At 38.2% G+C, this 18,939-nt stretch overlaps 6 protein-coding genes across 6 annotated transcripts in view; 3 read left to right on the top strand and 3 right to left on the bottom strand.

Moving 5' to 3' along the window:
• The window catches only part of CBG04377, a gene marked incomplete at both ends in the record, with an annotated part of 6,749 nt that extends 6,354 nt beyond the window's left edge, over nt 1-395 (bottom strand). The window contains one exon of the mRNA XM_045241485.1: nt 54-395. Coding sequence (XP_045092657.1) covers nt 54-395 — 342 coding nt within the window. The remainder of the gene's footprint in view (nt 1-53) is intronic.
• Nucleotides 396-1,475: 1,080 nt separating this feature from the next.
• Nucleotides 1,476-2,045, top strand: CBG26578 (the record flags this gene model as incomplete). The annotated part of the gene is made up of 1 exon (XM_045241484.1): nt 1,476-2,045. The coding sequence occupies one exon, from the start codon at nt 1,476-1,478 to the stop codon at nt 2,043-2,045; it is 570 nt and encodes a 189-aa protein (XP_045098307.1).
• Nucleotides 2,046-2,647: 602 nt separating this feature from the next.
• On the top strand, nt 2,648-8,761 carry CBG04376 (the record flags this gene model as incomplete). The annotated part of the gene is made up of 6 exons (XM_045241483.1): nt 2,648-2,800; nt 3,642-3,705; nt 4,189-4,400; nt 4,825-4,943; nt 5,750-5,924; nt 8,723-8,761. The coding sequence occupies 6 exons, from the start codon at nt 2,648-2,650 to the stop codon at nt 8,759-8,761; spliced, it is 762 nt and encodes a 253-aa protein (XP_045092656.1).
• A 1,555-nt stretch (nt 8,762-10,316) lies between these two features.
• CBG04373 lies at nt 10,317-11,861 on the top strand (the record flags this gene model as incomplete). The annotated part of the gene is made up of 3 exons (XM_002646162.1): nt 10,317-10,514; nt 11,232-11,528; nt 11,706-11,861. The coding sequence occupies 3 exons, from the start codon at nt 10,317-10,319 to the stop codon at nt 11,859-11,861; spliced, it is 651 nt and encodes a 216-aa protein (XP_002646208.1).
• Nucleotides 11,862-13,197: 1,336 nt separating this feature from the next.
• Nucleotides 13,198-14,741, bottom strand: CBG04372 (the record flags this gene model as incomplete). The annotated part of the gene is made up of 3 exons (XM_002646161.1): nt 13,198-13,353; nt 13,530-13,826; nt 14,544-14,741. The coding sequence occupies 3 exons, from the start codon at nt 14,739-14,741 to the stop codon at nt 13,198-13,200; spliced, it is 651 nt and encodes a 216-aa protein (XP_002646207.1).
• Nucleotides 14,742-17,682: 2,941 nt separating this feature from the next.
• Nucleotides 17,683-18,116, bottom strand: CBG26577 (the record flags this gene model as incomplete). The annotated part of the gene is made up of 2 exons (XM_045241482.1): nt 17,683-17,892; nt 18,066-18,116. 2 exons carry the CDS (start codon nt 18,114-18,116, stop codon nt 17,683-17,685), a joined length of 261 nt encoding a protein of 86 aa, XP_045098306.1.
• Between the last annotated feature and the right edge of the window lie 823 nt (nt 18,117-18,939).

The following is an 18,939-nucleotide window of genomic DNA, read 5'->3' as shown; positions in this document are numbered from 1 at the left end:
TCCTCCTGGCACATCGAGTTCCGTAGTTTTGGTTGCTCATCACTCTCGTCTACAGTAATCTCATGCTCTGAACTCTGCACGTCTTCTGGCTCCTCCTCTTTTTTCACGTCTTCTGCAGCTGCTTCAACGGCGGCAGGGACGTCGTCTTTTTTCACTTCTTCTGGAGCTTTCACGGCTTCTGAATCCTCCATTTTGTCCACGTCTTCTGGAGTATCCTTAGATTGCTCATCCTGCTCCTCCTCCTCAAACTCGTCCTCGCCTTCTGGCTCTTCTCCTGCTCCTCCGCTCGAATTCTTCTCTTCTGGCTCCTCGTCTTCTGGCTCATCGACAATTTCCAGACATTGCGAATCGTCCAATCCTTCGTTTTCGACTAAATTCTCCTTACAGTAATCCATTGCTCAGTCTCTAGGCTCAAAATAGACCTAAGAAGCCCCTAAAAACCCTAAAAATGCTCACCATTCTCCTGTCCTTCTCCTTGAATCGTAGTCGACGTCTTCTGATCCACAGCATCCCCAGACTCTGGATTATTATTTTGAACACTCATTACGCCTCGTGTTTGGACGCAGCAGCTCGGAGTACTGTCACCAGCGAGAGCCTGCAAACATTCGGAAATTTGAGGATTTTAGAGCAATTATAGGTAGATTTTCAGCTAAAACCCCAAAAATACATCAAAATCGGCCGAAAATAGCATTTTTGGGCAGTTTGAAGCCATTTTGACAGATTTCAAAGAATTTCAGGATCATTTTCGATGTTTTTGAGCTTATTTTAAAACCTTTTCAGGCCATTTTAGACCCATTTTAGGGCAATTTTAGACATCATTCCAACCAAAAATGCCCAAAATAGTCTATTTTAGACCGTTTAAAGCCATTTTTCAAGGTTTTTCGTACGTTTTTTTGACTATATATATTCGAGTATTCTCATTTTCGATCATTTTCAGCGCTTCTAGAAACGTTTTTGACTGATTTTCACTAGAAAAACACTCTTATTCAAATTCTGTGTCATTTTTAAGTCCAAAATGCAGGAAAATCGACGAAAATCCGATAAATCACCACGAGATAATACACACTTGAAGCAACTCGAGTGCTCTCCACGTTGTCAACAGAGCGCATTTGCATAGTAGGTAGCAGAGTGAAGGAAAAAGTGCTGGCAAAAGGTGAAACTCTAGAAATTCGCTTCGAATTTCAAAACTTCAGAATTCCAGAACCTCAGAATCTAGATAATTCAGAATCTCCGAGTTTCAGACACTTAGAATTTCGGAATTTCAGATAAGTTGCTCAGCATAAGCAGATGTCGGACGTCTAGCGGCTATGGGCCGCAGCCAACAACCTTGTGGAGATCCCCCAGAGCTCCAAAAATGCTCCAGCTTCCGGATTCCGGTACTTCTTTAGGATCAGTTCCTCATTATATGCTAATGGCGATCTAGTAGCGGCTCTGAGCCGCTTCCAGCAGTCTTTCAAATCCCCAAAGCTCCAGAAATGCGCCAAATATCGTTGGAATCGTGCCAAAATTCTACAAAACGCTCCAGACTCCAATGCTCCAAATTTCGAAAACATTGTGCCAAAATGCTGAACTTCTTCAGGAATGTTCAAAAATGCTCTAAAAATGCTCCAGACAAAGATAGAGCAACCTTTTGGACCCTACAGAGCTTCAGAAGTGCTCCAAATGATGTAAGCATTGTGCCAAAATGCTCCAAAACTCTCCAAAAGCCTCCTCGATCTGATTACGGCCGCCTAGAAGGATTGATCGGTCCATGGAGGTCTGTCCATGGTCTGAGCCGCGGCAAGAAGCCTGTCAGAATGGTGCAAAAATGCTCCAATTCCTCCAAAATGCACCAGACGACGATCCAGCAACCTTCTGGACTCCAAAGTTACAGAAATGCTTCCAATGCTCCAAAATGCCCATATTCCAATCGACTGCTACTACTTCCAAATGCCTCTCAACTTGATAAATGTGTTTTGATAGTGCTCTCCCAGCACCCACCACCCCAAAAAAACAGCACAAAGAGCATCTTCTCCCCGTTTTTTGCCAATTTCTTTTGTTTCTAACTCTGCGTCTCCGTCCCTTTCTCTAGACGAGCATCCCTAGAAGATGTGATTCATCATTTCTCTCCTCCTCCTCCTCCTCCACTGCTTCTGGCGATGTCAGATGAAGAAGAAATATATAGCCTTGTGGTGGTGTGTGTGTACACAAGGAGAAGGCCTTCGAAGTTTTCTGGCTCCATTTTGAGCCAGAAAAAATGAGAAAAAAGATGACGTGGGGGGCGTTTTTGATGAGAAATTCTGATGACTGGAAAACGCGCTGGCTGAAAATGAATTTCAGCGAAAACAACAACGCTGAAAATGAGGGCGAAAATTTTTCTGACACCAGAATCGGGGCGTTTTAATTTCCAGAATTTTTTCAGAATCTTCCAGAATCCAGAAGACGTGGCTCTTCTTCTTTTTGCTATTCCAACGTTTCTGCATCGGTAAACACTTGACTTTTCCTTTTTCTCCAACTTTCTTCCCTCTAGCTCCCGAGACGCAGGCAGAAAGTGGGCGTGGCCTAAAAGGCCTGACGTCTTCTCCATTCCTCTTCCCCCCCCCCCCCCCCCTTCTCTTCCTTATTCAGAGTTCCTCTCACTTATTTTCTTTTGCAAAAAGAAAGGAGGATGCTCCAGGAGCAACAAATCGCTCAAATCATTTGTGCACACGGCGCGACAATCACCACGACTCGAGCTACACTTCAGAAGGCACCCAACTCCCTTCTGACGACGTCTCCTGACGCCACAGCCAATTCAGATGAGAAGCTGGTTCGGATTTTGGTCGAGGCGCTTCGCCGCCACGATTTGTCCATTATCGTCTCGGAATCTTTTGATCAGTGGGCCAGATTGGCCGCGGAGGTAAGCCTAGTATCTTTTAGAGCAATCTAGAAGCGTCTAGGAGAGCTCTAGATGGTTCTAGAAGATTCCGGAAGCTTCTAGAGCCATTTCGAATCGTCTTGAGCCTTCTGGAGCAATTGAGAACTATCTAGGTGGTTTTAGAACCTTCTGAAGGCATCCTGAGCTTCCTAGAGAGCTTTCTAGAGCTTTAGGATGTTTAGAACCGTCGTAAGCCATCCAGAAGTGTCTAGAAAGATCTAGATCGGTCTAGACGATTCCATAGTCTTCAGGAAGCTTTGTGTTGTCCAGACAACGACCAATAAGAACCTTCTGGAGTCGTCCAGATTGGTCGAGAACGTTCTAGAATCTTCTAGAACCATTCAGAATCGTCTGAAGCCTTATGAAACCTTCTGGAGGCATCTAGAGGGGTTTAGAAGCTTCTAAAAGGTATCCGAAACTTCTTAAAACGGTCTATAACGTTTCTAGCGTCTTCTGGATAGTCTGGAGTCTTCTATAAGCGTCTAAAAACCTTTAAATGCTTATAGATTCGTCCAGATGGTCTAGAACGCTCTAAAAACTTCTAGAAGTCTCCTGACCTTCATAAAGCTATCTAGAAGTGTCTAAAGCGTTCTGGAACTTTTTTAAACCATCTAGATGGGTTTAGAATCGTCCAGAACCTTCCTGACCTTCCTAGAATTCTCTCGAATACAGAGTTATCTAGAAGTGTCTAGAATCTTCTACAACTTCACCTGACAGGGCTCTTGACGATCTTGGATCCTTCTAGAATCTTCCAGAAAACGTTACTGCGTTTCTTATGCTCTCTTCGGCTTCTCTTCTGTTTTTGACTCGTTTCTTACGCTCCCAATTTTTTGTTCCATCAGAACAAGACAGCAGAAATAAACAAAACAAAACAAAGAAACGAGTCATGTTTTTTTTTGTTGGCTTCTGGAAGAACATACACACACACACACGACTACATTATGACATGTAGTATAGTGGGAGAGTTCTAGAAGGCTCTAGAAGATTCAAGAAGGTTGCAGGGTGAATCTGAAGATCTCTAGATAGTTCTAGATCTTTCTAAACCCTCCTAGATGACACCAGAAGGTTCCAGGAAGTGTCCTGGTGATTGATTCTAGAACGATGAAAATGACTCTAGACGGTTCCAGAGTGTTCTAGAAGGCGTCAGACAATTCTGAAATGAGCATTGCCTAGAAACCAAGGGAAACTTGACTATTCTAGACATCAATTTCAGCCTCTGTGGGACTTCCAGGAGCTTCCAAGCCTAACAAAAGGTCTTCTGGAGGTTCCTGTTGATGATTCGAAACTTTTAGAATTCAAATTTCCACCTTTCGGGTTCAATTTTCGACAATTTCAACTCAAATTTCAAGACCCAAGAATCTTGGGGACCAAGATGCCGATTTTCCAGGCCAAACGTCTCGGTCTCATCTCGTTCGTCGAGGCCGCCTGTCCTTCAACAATCAGCATTTCGTGTCATGCAGCACTCTCAACTGGCAGGATCAATCCAGAAGTCACGTTTCGCAAGGTATGTGGAATTTCAGACAAATTTTATGCCGTTTCCCCTCATTTTTAACCTCATTTTGGAGCCCATTTTCAGCGATTTTCGGGTCACTCCAGCTCATTTTTCTGGCAATTTTCAGCCTAGAACATTTTCAGATGGCCCTGACAGTGAATTCTAGCCTCTTTCTTTTTTCGGCTGTTCTGTCGGGGCTTATTAGGATGCTTGAAGCCCATTTTCTCCATATTTTCAGCTTCGATTTCAGCTATTTCGCGCTATTTCCAGCCAAAAAGGGATAGAGAAAAGAGCCTTTCCCTTATTATCCGCTTTATGCCAATTTCAATAGATCGCTCTTTTTATCCTTTTCTTCTCTTTTAGACCAGTCATCAAAAAACGGAGAAAAAGAAATAGATGAGAAATTCCTTCGTTTTCTAGAATCCTCTATTTTCAGGTTCTTCGAATCGTGGTCTCCGGCAAAGTGATCATGTGTCGAGCGGTGTTTGGCGACTCGTTGAACGAGTGTCGTGATGGGGGTGGCACCGATTTCGAGATGGATCGATACACATCGAGGTGAGAAAGAGGTCCCACATGGTTCTAGACGGTTCTAGGAAGGTCTAGAAGATTCTAGAAGGCTTCAGAACGTTCTAGAAAGATCTAGATAGATTTAGACGAACGTTAAAGATTCTGGGAGGTTCTAGAAAGTCCTTGAATATGTCAGTGGGTCCTAACAAGCTCTCTAGAAGCTCCTAGAAGGTTCTAGAACGTTCTAGAAGGTTCCAGAACGGTATTGAGGGTTCTGGAGGCTTGAAAATTCAGTAAAACCGCCATTTTGAACTATTCCAAGTTCTGCAAGGTTTCATAGCTTTTAAGACAGCTTCAGGAGGTTCGTTCTAGAAGGTTGGTTCTAGAAGGCTCTAGGAGATTCTTAAATGTTCCGAAAGCTCTAAGAAGGTTCCAGAAGCTTCCAGAACCAACTAGAAGATCCTGGACAATGACAGAAGGTTCTAGAAAAATCTGTGGAATGTCCTAGAAGGCTGGGATCTAGACAGTTCCAAATAGTTCTAGGAGATTCTAGAAGGTTCCAGGGCGGCGTTCTAAACCAATCTATATGGCTCCAGAAGGCTTCCGACGATTCTAAAAGGTTCTAGAAGGCTCTAGAAGAAACTGGAGACTGGAAAGACCGATTTCGAGCTAATCAGAGATCGTTTCTGTTAAAAAATTCTCCAAAATGGCTCTGAAATCCTTTCTCTTCTAGACGAATTTCCAGAATATTCTAGCGATTTCTCATGAAAATGGAGCTTTTGAGGCATACTTTGACTCTCATTCTCCTCCTAAAACCCTCTAAAACGCTTCACAGTGCTCCATTCCTCTTCCAGATTCTTCCTAAAACACTCGAATCTCGAGAAGGCGTTCGATCAGCTGGCCACTGCCGGCTACCGTCTCATCCATTCCAACACCTTCGCACCGTCTCAACACACAACAAAGCATGCGTCAAAAGACGACTCGCAATTCATTCATCACTCACAATTCGTTTTTCATCGCCAGCCAAAGGTAAGGAGCAATGGCTTTTTGGGCTTACATATCAGAGTTTTCCGAGTGACTAGAAAGCTCAGGAGGCTTTTAGAACGTTCTAGAGCGTTAGGGACCCATCTAGACGGCTCCAGAAGATTCTAGAAGCCCTTCTAGCTCTAGGAACCTCTGGATGCCTCTAGAAAGTTCTGAGCCCATCTAGGAAACCAATTCTAGATCGAATTTCAAGAATTTTCGGTTTTTAATCCAAAAAATCCTAGTTTTCTTGGAATCTTAATTGGAAATTTCTAGTTTCCAGAGTGATTTTGGCTCAAAAATATCGAATTTCAGCTTCAAATTCAGCTTTTTTGAGTCGTTTTGTCATAGAACCAATTCCAGCTCAAATTTTGAGCATTTCAGGGTTTTCTAGCCCAAATTTCTCGATTTTTTTCTGAATTTTAGCTTCAAAAGGCTTCAGAATCCAATATTGTTCCAGGGGTCCCAGGTCTAAACTTCCAGATTTCAGCTCCATTTTCAAGTCTTTCCACGGTGATTTAAGGCTCCAAAATCCAAATTTCCGAGTTCTCAGCTTCCCAGAAGCTAGAAAGCCTGCCTTTTCCAGCTATTTTTAGCTCGAAAAACCCAGAAAACCAAGGTTTTCTAGAAGCTTCTTTAGTCCGGAAATGGGTTAAACAGGTGAACTTTTTTCGTCTTGTTCAATCCGCTTAAAAGCTTTTCGTTTCTCTTTTTTTTGGGGGGAAATAGTCTGCCAAATCAAATCACAGATGGGTGGAAGAGAGTGGTCCCCCGTCCACCGGAACGTCTTCTTCTTCTTCTCTTTTCTTCCTCCTAACCCCCAAAAAGAGAGGTTTTTTGAGTTTGGAGCAAGAAGAAGGGGCTAAAAGAAGCCCTGGAGCGAAATTTCTCCTCTTTTTGGGCAGTTTGGGGGATGAAAATCCATGAAAATCGAGATTTTCTGGTTGGAAAATTACGATTTTTAGGTTTCAAATGGCTGAAAATCAGCGATTTTCAACCATTCTAAGTACAAAAATATCGATTTTTCAGGTCCAAAACCTTTGAAAAGACTCTTTTTGGGAGTTTGGGGGATGAAAATTGGAACTTTCTAGTCAAAAAATTTCGATTTTTAGGTATGAAATAGCTGAAAATCAGCGATTTTCTACCATTCCAAGTCTAAAAATTTAATTTTTCAGGTCCAAAACCTAAATAAAAGGTTGTTTTTTAAAGCATTCCAAGTCTGAAAAATCGATTTTCAAGGTCCAAAATCTTTAAAAATGACGATTATCCTCTTCTTTAGGAGTTCAACAGATGAAAATTAGGATTTTCTAGACAAAAAATTTCGATTTTTAGGTCTGAAATAGCTGAAAATCAGCGATTTGTAACTATTTCAAAGTCAAAAACCCTTCAAAACTCAGATTTTTGACTATTTCAAGTCTGAAAAATCGATTTTTTAGGTCCAAAACCTTTCAAAAATAGCAATTTACGACTATTCAGAGTCTGAAAAGTCGATTTTTAGGCCACAAATTGCTGAAAATCAGCGATTTATGGCCCATTCAAAGTCTGAAAAATCGATTTTCAAGGTCCAAAACCTTTAAAAATGACGATTATCCCCTTCTTTGGAGTTCGAGGGATGAAGTATGATACTTTCCAGCTAGAAAATATCGTTTTTTTTAGGTATAAAACCTCGATTTTTGACCATTGCAAGTAGGATAAATCGATTTTTCAGGTCCAAAACTTTTTGAAAATTTGATTTTTGACCATTTTAGAGCAACTTTTGTCAATTTTCCCACAAAAATTCACTCTTTTTGGGAGTTTGGCGGATGAAAATTGGGATTTTCTGGTCGAAAAACACTAATTCGTAGGTCCAAAATAGATGAAAATCAGCGATTTTTGACCATTCCAAGTCTGAAAAATTGCTTTTTCAGGACCAAAACTTTTTGAAAATGCGATTTTTGACCTTTTCAGGTCTGAAAAATCAATTTTCCAGGTCCAAAACCCTTCAAAAACTCGATTTTTGACCATTTTCGAGCAATTTTAGAGTAATTTTCCCACGAAATTTCACACTTTTCCTCTTGAAAACCGATCCGTTGCTTCTCGAATTTCTTCTTTCTGGGACCATAAAAAGTGGGAAAATTAGGCATTCTATTCAGACTCGATTCTGATCAAATTAGGCCTCTTTTTTCTTTGAAAATGCCCAAAAGGAGGGGGGGGGGGGATAATGAGAAAAACGGAAACGGAAGTGTGTTTTTAGACGCTTTTGGGGGAGAAGAAACGGAAAAACGACATTTTTGGGACAAAAAAACATGCAATCTGAACGTTTTGGGGTCAAAAAACTCACTTTCTACTTGTAATCCCAATTTTTTAGACCTGAAAATCGGATTTTTTGGGAAATTTTGAAATTAGACGATTTTCAGAGTGAAAATCCCTGATTTTTCGCATTTTTAGCATGAAAATCGCATATTTTCAGCTCGAAAACCTCTGAAAACATCATTTTCAAGCCAAAAATGGCGAAATTCAAAATTATTGAATTCAGACGATTTTAGAGTCAAAATGTTCACAAAAACCAATTTTTGGGGTAAAATCCCAAATTGTTCGCATTTTTAGCATAAAAATCGCATATTTTCAGCTCGAAAACCTCTAAAAACATAATTTTCAAACAAACCAAAAAATGACCAAAATCGAAGTTTTAGGATTTGGCCGATTTTTGAGTCAAAATCTTCACAATAACCATGGTTCTAAAGTAGAAAACCCTGAATTTTCGCATTTTTAGCATAAAAATCAGATTTTGAAAGCTCTAAAATCACTATTTTCCATATTTTCAGCTCTCGCCACCAACCGACATCTCGCCGCCGCCCAGCTAGATTTTTTCGCTGTTTTTTTCCGGATTTTTCGCTTTATTCTTAGATTTTAAATCAATAAATTCGAATTCCTCACCTTACTGAGTCTTACAATGAGCACAACCTTGACACCTTCCGTGCTCAGACCAAGTTTTTTCAGCTCGCTCTGAAAAAATGATCTTTTAGGCACGACAAATTCGATTTTTAGCCCGAAATCCTCACTTTTAACGCTGGCACAGTCAAATTCTCAACTTGTGTCCCGTTCAGCAGTGGCATATAAGAGATTGAAGAACCGCTGAAAAAAAATTATCTGAATTTTCCAGGTTTTTGATGGGTTCCAGGTGACGGACGGCGGTCTTCAAACACAAAAAATTCGAAATCCACGACCTAGAAAACGTGGAAAGTGCGAAAAAAAGGCTGGAATCCATGGAAATCGAGGGATAAAATGAGTTGGAAAATGAATTGGCTCCGTATCCGGAAACGCGTCAAGAAGGAGGGCTGGCGCGATTCTTGTGCAGGTCTTGGTCCGTGTCCAGTTTCCGGCGGTAATTTGAATTTGGGTTTTTCAAAAGGGGTGAAATTGTTGACTTTTCTTCTTAAAATATTGATGGTTCTTCTCGATTTTTCTGGTTTTTCTAGACCTTTATCTGTTTTTAATCCACAAATTGGCGAAAAATCTGAAATTTAAGGATTTTTTTTGAATTTGATAGATAATTTTCGACTTTTTCCAGTTTTTTTTCATTATTTTCATCACTTTTTTCGATTTCAATCACACCTGAAAACCCTGAAAATCAAATATTCCGGGCAAAAAATCTTGGAAAACTTCAATTTTAGAGATTTCGTCGATTTTTCCCAATTTTTCTGCAATTTCATCATATTTTCGACTATTCCCATCCTTTTCAGACAATTTTCATTTGTTTTTTATATTTTTTCACCCCTGAAAACCCTAAAAGTCAACTTTTCCAACCAAAAATCGCTTCAAAAAACATCGTCCCTATTTTCTCGCTGGACTACGGTCATCGGTGGTGTGTGCACCCACCGCGTTCCCATACACCACGACGCGCAATTGCGGACTTTCCCACGGCGAGGTCATGGGAAAATGGGCATTTTCCCACGGATTGTGACATATAAAGAAAGGGAAAATGATGAAAAAATTTCAGTTTCAACACAATTCTTGGTGAGTTTTTCAGGAATTTTTATTGATTTTTTTGGATTTTTAGGGGTTTTTCAGCTTAAAAAATTCGAAATGTTAAAATTTTTATAAATTTTTTAAATAAATTTTTAGGTGTTTAAAAGCTGTAATTTAAGGCTGAAATTTTGAGTTTTTTGCAGAAAAATTCGTATAAATTTCCGGAAAAAAAAAAGTTTTTCACACAATTATTTTTCCGAATTTTCAGCAATTTTTCAATCTAAAAATCGATTTTCCAACGCATTTTCAGACTAAAAAATGGCAAAAATTCCTCAAAAAATCCAAAAAAAAAAACAATATTTGATCTACCCGGGAAATTTCAAATTTCCTCCAAATTGTTCAATTTTTCAGTGATCATCAAATCAAATCGATTTCTCCTGATCCATAAAAATGTCGAAACAATTCGATTGCTCATTATTGTCAAATTGTCATTCATTTTATATGGATCGTCTTGGAAATATGCAGAATATTCATCAGAATCTGAATTCCACGTCATCTGCATCCTATTCATCTTCTTCTCGGAAACAAATTCTGCCGCTGAAACCGCCGAAAAATCAATATTCACTGCAGCAGTTCCACGATGTCAAGGTTAGTGCATTTTGGGTTGAAAAATCGATTTTTAGCCCAGAAATCGGAATTTGGTCTAATTTTGCTTTTGAAATCGCAATTCTACATCGATTCTAAGTCTAAAAAACCTGAAAAATCTATTTTATTCACCTAGAAAACCGATTTTTCGAAAAATCTGTGCGAAAAATCGATTTTCCAGAGCCAAAAATGGGATTTTCAGCTCAAAATTATTGATTTTTCATGCTAAAATCGCTTTGAAACACTAACTTTGGCTTCAAATTCGGATTTTTCAAAGACAATATACCTAAATTTGATTTTCACCGAGTTTAGCCTATTTTAACCCGAAATTGTTCATTTTTCTGTGGTTAAAATCGATTTTTAGTGATTTTTAGACTGAAAATCAATATTTCCAGTGAAATCTCGGTCAAAAATCGAAGTTTTTCAGCTTTTTTAGCCCTAAAGTCTGAAAAATGAGGGAGAATTCCCCCGCAAATCGACACAAAGCTTAAAGGCGCATGCTCTTGTGAGGTGTTTGGGTCTCGCCGTGAAAACTGAAATAGGCGGGAAATTTGAATTTTAAGGCTGTGTTTTCGAATTTTCATGATTTTTCGGCAATATTTAGGGGTTTCTAGCGTAAAATTGATGAAAATTTTCGATTTCTGACCTAAAGCATCCAGAAAATATCGATTTTTGCGCTGAAAATCATCAAAAAATGTCTGAAAATCGATAAATTTGCAGATTCAAGGACAACAAGCGGAATCTCAGCCACAAATAGCACCAGTGACAGTATTGGCGCTGAAAAAGAAGGAGAAATTGGAGAAGAATGTGGTGACAATGTTGGAATATCGACAGAAATCGATGAATTTCGGAGGAAACGGATCAACATCATCCTATGGTTCTTCTTCTTTGAATTCTCACGAATTTATGCTGAACAATGCTTCTTATCAGAAGAAGAAGAAGAAGAATTCGTCATCTGGTTATCATTCGGATCACTCGATCTCTTCTGATTCCAATTCGAACGACTCCGTTTTCTCGGTTAGTCCTTATTAGGTCACTTTTGGCTATTTTCAGAGGATTTTTGGGCGTTTTTAGGCTGAAAAATACGATTTTCGGGCATTTTTCATCGAAGAATTGCTCAAAATTGGTTATTTTTGGCCTAAAAACCCTCATTTTCAACCAAATTTCCCCCCAAAAAAATCAATAAATTTGCAGAATCTGGTGTACGGTGGATATGACGAAAATGGAAGTGGATCAATGAATGGATTATTGATTGATTCATCGATTCATCACAATCATCACATCGATATGCTTCATTCTCATCCAATTTGGTCCCCTCCAAATATTAATCAATTGATCACTTATCAATAGAACAAAAATCGATAATTCATTATTGATTTTTAAAGAAAATCTAATTATCGCCTCTTAATTATCCACCTAATTACCCCCCAATAATATCCATCCCCCTAATTTGTCAAATGTTCGCTCCTTCCTAAGCCCCGCCCCTTTTTAAATCTACAATAACCTTGCCTTCTAATAACCCCCCCCCCCCCCCCCGCCCATCCCCTTTTGATAAATAAATGCATCCCTTGATTTTTTATTTTGAATGAGAAATTGAAATTTTCAGCAATCTTTTCGAGAAGTTCGATTTTCTATGGGTTTTGGGCATTTTTAGCTCAAAGTTATCGATTTTTTAATGCTAAAATCGCTGTAACACACTAAATTTGGGTTGAAAATTCGATTTTTCAGTGAAAATTAGGACTAGATTCGATTTTCGGTGAATTTCGACCTTTTTTATAGAATTTAGTCCGGTTTTGCCTGAAAATTTCAATTCTAACCCGATTTTAAGCAAAAAAAAAACACCCATAAAATCGATTTTCGGCATTTTCGAAAATTTCACAATAATTGAGAAAAATCGATGTTTCAGAAGGATTTTTAGCTCAAAATTATCGATTTTTTATGCTTAAATCCCTAAAAAACCCTAAATTTAAGTTGAAATTTCAATTTTTCGGTGAATTTGGGCTAAATTTGATTTTCAGCTAATTTCGACCTATTTTATCGAATTTTATCCGAAATTGTCCATTCTTCAGTCGGTAAAATCGATTTTTAGCCTGAAATTAAATATTTTCCGTGAAAATTCACTCGAAATTCGAGATTTTTCCAGTTTTTAGCCCTAAAATCTGAAAAATAAGGGAGAATTCCCCCGTAAATCGACACAAAGCTTAAAGGCGCATGCTCTTGTGAGGTGTTTGGGCACCGCCGCGAAAGTGGAAATTGGCGGGATATTTGAATTTTGAGGCGATTTTTATGATTTTTCAGCAACATTTCGTGTTTTTTGCTGAAAATTGTAGGAATTTTCGAGAAAAATCCACATTTTTTGCAGTTTTATCGCTCAAAAATCAGTTTCCGACCCATTTTTCTCCACGAAAATACCAATTTTTGCTCATAAAATTAAAGAAATTCAAAATTCAAAATAAAAAATCAAGGGATGCATTTATTTATCAAAAGGGGATGGGCGGGGGGGGGGGGGGGGGGGGTTATTAGAAGGCAAGGTTATTGTAGATTTAAAAAGGGGCGGGGCTTAGGAAGGAGCGAACATTTGACAAATTAGGGGGATGGATATTATTGGGGGGTAATTAGGTGGGATAATTAAGAGGCGATAATTAGATTTTCTTTAAAAATCAATAATGAATTATCGATTTTTGTTCTATTGATAAGTGATCAATTGATTAATATTTGGAGGGGACCAAATTGGATGAGAATGAAGCATATCGATGTGATGATTGTGATGAATCGATGAATCAATCAATAATCCATTCATTGATCCACTTCCATTTTCGTCATATCCACCGTACACCAGATTCTGCAAATTTATTGATTTTTTTGGGGGGAAATTTGGTTGAAAATGAGGGTTTTTAGGCCAAAAATAACCAATTTTGAGCAATTCTTCGATGAAAAATGCCCGAAAATCGTATTTTTCAGCCTAAAAACGCCCAAAAATCCTCTAAAATATCCAAAAGTGACCTAATAAGGACTAACCGAGAAAACGGAGTCGTTCGAATTGGAATCAGAAGAGATCGAGTGATCCGAATGATAACCAGATGACGAATTCTTCTTCTTCTTCTTCTGATAAGAAGCATTGTTCAGCATAAATTCGTGAGAATTCAAAGAAGAAGAACCATAGGATGATGTTGATCCGTTTCCTCCGAAATTCATCGATTTCTGTCGATATTCCAACATTGTCACCACATTCTTCTCCAATTTCTCCTTCTTTTTCAGCGCCAATACTGTCACTGGTGCTATTTGTGGCTGAGATTCCGCTTGTTGTCCTTGAATCTGCAAATTTATCGATTTTCAGACATTTTTTGATGATTTTCAGCGCAAAAATCGATATTTTCTGGATGCTTTAGGTCAGAAATCGAAAATTTTCATCAATTTTACGCTAGAAACCCCTAAATATTGCCGAAAAATCATGAAAATTCGAAAACACAGCCTTAAAATTCAAATTTCCCGCCTATTTCAGTTTTCACGGCGAGACCCAAACACCTCACAAGAGCATGCGCCTTTAAGCTTTGTGTCGATTTGCGGGGGAATTCTCCCTCATTTTTCAGACTTTAGGGCTAAAAAAGCTGAAAAACTTCGATTTTTGACCGAGATTTCACTGGAAATATTGATTTTCAGTCTAAAAATCACTAAAAATCGATTTTAACCACAGAAAAATGAACAATTTCGGGTTAAAATAGGCTAAACTCGGTGAAAATCAAATTTAGGTATATTGTCTTTGAAAAATCCGAATTTGAAGCCAAAGTTAGTGTTTCAAAGCGATTTTAGCATGAAAAATCAATAATTTTGAGCTGAAAATCCCATTTTTGGCTCTGGAAAATCGATTTTTCGCACAGATTTTTCGAAAAATCGGTTTTCTAGGTGAATAAAATAGATTTTTCAGGTTTTTTAGACTTAGAATCGATGTAGAATTGCGATTTCAAAAGCAAAATTAGACCAAATTCCGATTTCTGGGCTAAAAATCGATTTTTCAACCCAAAATGCACTAACCTTGACATCGTGGAACTGCTGCAGTGAATATTGATTTTTCGGCGGTTTCAGCGGCAGAATTTGTTTCCGAGAAGAAGATGAATAGGATGCAGATGACGTGGAATTCAGATTCTGATGAATATTCTGCATATTTCCAAGACGATCCATATAAAATGAATGACAATTTGACAATAATGAGCAATCGAATTGTTTCGACATTTTTATGGATCAGGAGAAATCGATTTGATTTGATGATCACTGAAAAATTGAACAATTTGGAGGAAATTTGAAATTTCCCGGGTAGATCAAATATTGTTTTTTTTTTTGGATTTTTTGAGGAATTTTTGCCATTTTTTAGTCTGAAAATGCGTTGGAAAATCGATTTTTAGATTGAAAAATTGCTGAAAATTCGGAAAAATAATTGTGTGAAAAACTTTTTTTTTTCCGGAAATTTATACGAATTTTTCTGCAAAAAACTCAAAATTTCAGCCTTAAATTACAGCTTTTAAACACCTAAAAATTTATTTAAAAAATTTATAAAAATTTTAACATTTCGAATTTTTTAAGCTGAAAAACCCCTAAAAATCCAAAAAAATCAATAAAAATTCCTGAAAAACTCACCAAGAATTGTGTTGAAACTGAAATTTTTTCATCATTTTCCCTTTCTTTATATGTCACAATCCGTGGGAAAATGCCCATTTTCCCATGACCTCGCCGTGGGAAAGTCCGCAATTGCGCGTCGTGGTGTATGGGAACGCGGTGGGTGCACACACCACCGATGACCGTAGTCCAGCGAGAAAATAGGGACGATGTTTTTTGAAGCGATTTTTGGTTGGAAAAGTTGACTTTTAGGGTTTTCAGGGGTGAAAAATCGATTAAAAGTTATGAAGATAGTCTGAAAATGCTGTAATTAATGAAAAAATGCAGAAAATTTGAGAAAAATCGGAATTTTCAATTTTGAAGCGATTTTTGTGTGGAAAAGTTGATTTTTAAGGTTTTCAGGAGTGAAAAAATCGAAAAAGCGAATAGAAATTGTCAGAAAGTGCTGAAAATCGATGAAAATTACAAAAAATTCGGAAAAATCGGTGAAAATGATGGAAAATGGGATTTTAAAATAGATTTCCCCCTAATAAACTGTCTGTCTGTGTGTCTGTTTGTCTTAAAACACTATAAAAAACGTGCAAAAAACATTTGCCACCGATGGGATTCGAACCCGGGTGTTGAGATTTGTAAATTTCGAAAATCCCACTGAGCCATTTGACACAATTTTGGAAAAAGTCTATTTTCAAGCATTTTTGGGGTTTTTAGGGTCATTTTCCACAGTTTTCGGAGTTTTCCGGCGTTCAGTCTGCAATTTTTAGCTCTACAAACCACTAAAAATGCATTTTCACCCATTTTCGGCCAAATTCCTCTTTTCAGTCTATCTGTGTGTCTGTTTGTCCTGATCAGAAGCTGAAAATCTGAAAATTTCAGCATTTTTTGAGCTCTACACACTTTTCAAAAAAACTTGCCACCGCGAGGATTTGAACCTGGGTGGTCCGATCGGTAATGGAAAGTCCCACTGAGCCATTTGACCCAATTTTTGGAAAAGTGTGATTTTAAAGCTTTTTCGGGCATTTTAGGGCCATTTTCGGGGTTTTTATTGTTTTTGAACGCAATTTTTGTGCTTCCAAAGCTTGAAAAATTGCATTTTCATATATTTTCAGCCATTTTCGGCCAAATGCCGAGTTTCAGTCTATCTGTGTGTCTGTTTGTCCTGTTCTGGAGCCTAAAAAACTGAAAATTTCAGCATTTTTGAGCTCTACACACTTTTCAAAAAAACTTGCCACCGGAAGGATTCGAACCTGGGTGGTCCGATTGGCAGTGGAAAATCCCACTGAGCCATATGACCTAATTTTTGAAAAATTTGATTTTAAAGCATTTTTGGGCATTATAGGGTTACTTTTTATAGTTTTTAGGGTTTTCTAGCTCATTCTAAGTGTTTTTGAAGCTATTTGAACAAGTTTTTGGCTACTTTTTCAATATTTTTAGGGCAATTTTGCTGTTTTTCCTTTATAACCCCTCTATATGCATTGGGACCCTCCGTTTTCCCCCCATTTAATTATCTATCAGCTGGCAGAGGATTACTGTGGGAACAGAGGAGGGGGCATCTGCTGGTCCATTACCACCCCCTCTCTCACCATCTGCCATCCCTAAAAAAGGGGGTATTCAGATTGTTCTTTTGAGATTTCCCGCAGGTTAATGATGGATTACGCCAGGTACTTAGCACACAAATAGACACACTTGGAGACGAACAATAGATGACGCAGGCAAACAGAAGGTGTAGAAAAAAATAAACCAAAAAAGATACCTCAAAAATTGATCCAAAATCTCTGAAAATGGGACCCAAAACACCTTAAAACAGCTTTAAAAACTTGTTAAAACAGTAAAAATAGCCCGGAAACCTTTAAAACCATGAAAAATGACTCTAAAACACCCCAAAATCCTAACAATAGACAATTTTCAAAAATTGCGTCCAGTGGCTCAGTGGGATTTTCCAAAACCGATCGGACCACCCAGGTTCGAATCCTTCTGGTGGCATAATTATTTTCAAAGTGTGTAGAGATCGAAAATGCTGAAATTTCCAGATTTTCAGCGTCAGATCAGGACAAACAGACACACAGATAGACTGAAAAGAGGAATTTGGCCGAAAGTGGCTGAAAATAGATGAAAATGCAATTTTTCAAGCTTTGGGAGCACAAAAATTGCGTTCAAAAACAATAAAAACCCCGAAAACGGACCTTTTTTTTTAATTTCCAGATTTTCAGCGTCAGATCAGGACAAACAGACACACAGATAGACTGAAAAGAGGAATTTGGCTGTTTGTAGAGCTAAAAATTGCAGCCAGAACGCCGGAAAACATCAAAAACCGTGGAAAATGACCCTAAAAACCCCAAAAATGCTTGAAAATAGACTTTTCCCAAAATTGGGTCAAATGGCTCAGTGGGATTTTCGAAATTTACAAATCTCAACACCCGGGTTCGAATCCCATCGGTGGCAAATGTTTTTTGCACGTTTTTTATTGTGTTTTAAGACAAACAGACACACAGACAGACAGTTTATTAGGGGGGGGGGGACCTAAATTGGGGCTTTCAAGGCAAAAAAAGGGATTTTAGGGAGATTAAAGGTCTGAATGATCAAGAAACGAGGCATCTGAGATGTGGCTATCCTCATCATCGTAATCGTACTCCTCTTTATCCATCTCGAACATTTTTCTGATCAATTTCACCAGATAATATGCAAATAGGGTCTCCACAAAGACCACATAAATCGCTTTTAGGATAGTTGGGAACATCGCTATCGTGAAAAAGAAGACCCCAATGATGATGACCTGAAAATTACAGATTTTTACCTTTTTTTTGGGGTTTCTAGACCACCTGGCTCAGTTTTTATGATTAATTTTCATTTTTTGGGTAAGGATGGCCTAGATTTTCGGTTTTCAGGCCACCTAGAGCTTTCTAGGCCATGAAAATCATGAATATAAAATTTGAAAAAAAATCTTACCATTATAATTATCGAAAGAGTATCCGGTGAAGGTTTCAAGCAGGCGATCATGACTCTTCTCTGAAAAAAATTACCGATTTTAGACGGAAAAAAAGGCTGAAAATGACTGAAAACGATAAAATAAAAAGTTCAATGTGTGAAAAACAAACTCAGGACCCTTTAAAACCACAAAAAATGACTCTAAAACCCCCGAAAACCCGTAAAATTAGCTTCTTTCAAAAATCAGGTCAAATGGCTCAGTGGGATTTTCGATGTGAAAATCAACACCCGGGTTCAAATCCCATCGGTGGCAAATACTTTTTAAAAGTGTGTAGAGTTCGAAAATGCTGAAATTTTCAGATTTTCAGATCCAGATCAGGATAAACAGACACACAGATAGACTGAAAAGAGGAATTTGGCTGAAAATGACTGGAAATTTATATTTTGAAGCGTGTTGGGCTTAAAAATTGTGCCGGAAACACCTAAAAACCTCAAAAATCACAAAAAATTACCCTAAACTGCCCAAAAAAGCTTCAAAATCAAAATTTCCAAAAATTGGGTCAAGTGGCTCAGTGGGATTTTCGATGGGAAAATCAACACCCAGGTTCGAATCCTTCCGGTGGCATACTTATTTTCAAAGTGTGTAAAGATCGAAAATGTTGAAATTTCCAGATTTTCAGCTCCGGATCAGGACAAACAGACACACAGACAGAATGAATCTCGGAATATGGCTGAAAATGGGTGAAAATGACCAAAAACTCGATTTTTAAAGCTACTAGCACTAAAACATGCGTTTAAAACTCAAAAAACTGGTCGAGAACATTCTAAAATGAACTAAAATCCCTAAAATTTGCATTTTTCAGAAATTGGGTCAAGTGGCTCAGTGGGATTTTCG

Source organism: Caenorhabditis briggsae, assembly GCF_000004555.2.
Source record: "Caenorhabditis briggsae complete genome, chrI, whole genome shotgun sequence".
Taxonomy (NCBI): Eukaryota; Metazoa; Nematoda; class Chromadorea; order Rhabditida; family Rhabditidae; genus Caenorhabditis; species Caenorhabditis briggsae.
Note: the sequence above shows the minus strand (reverse complement) of the source record. Positions and strands in the feature narration are given on the sequence as shown.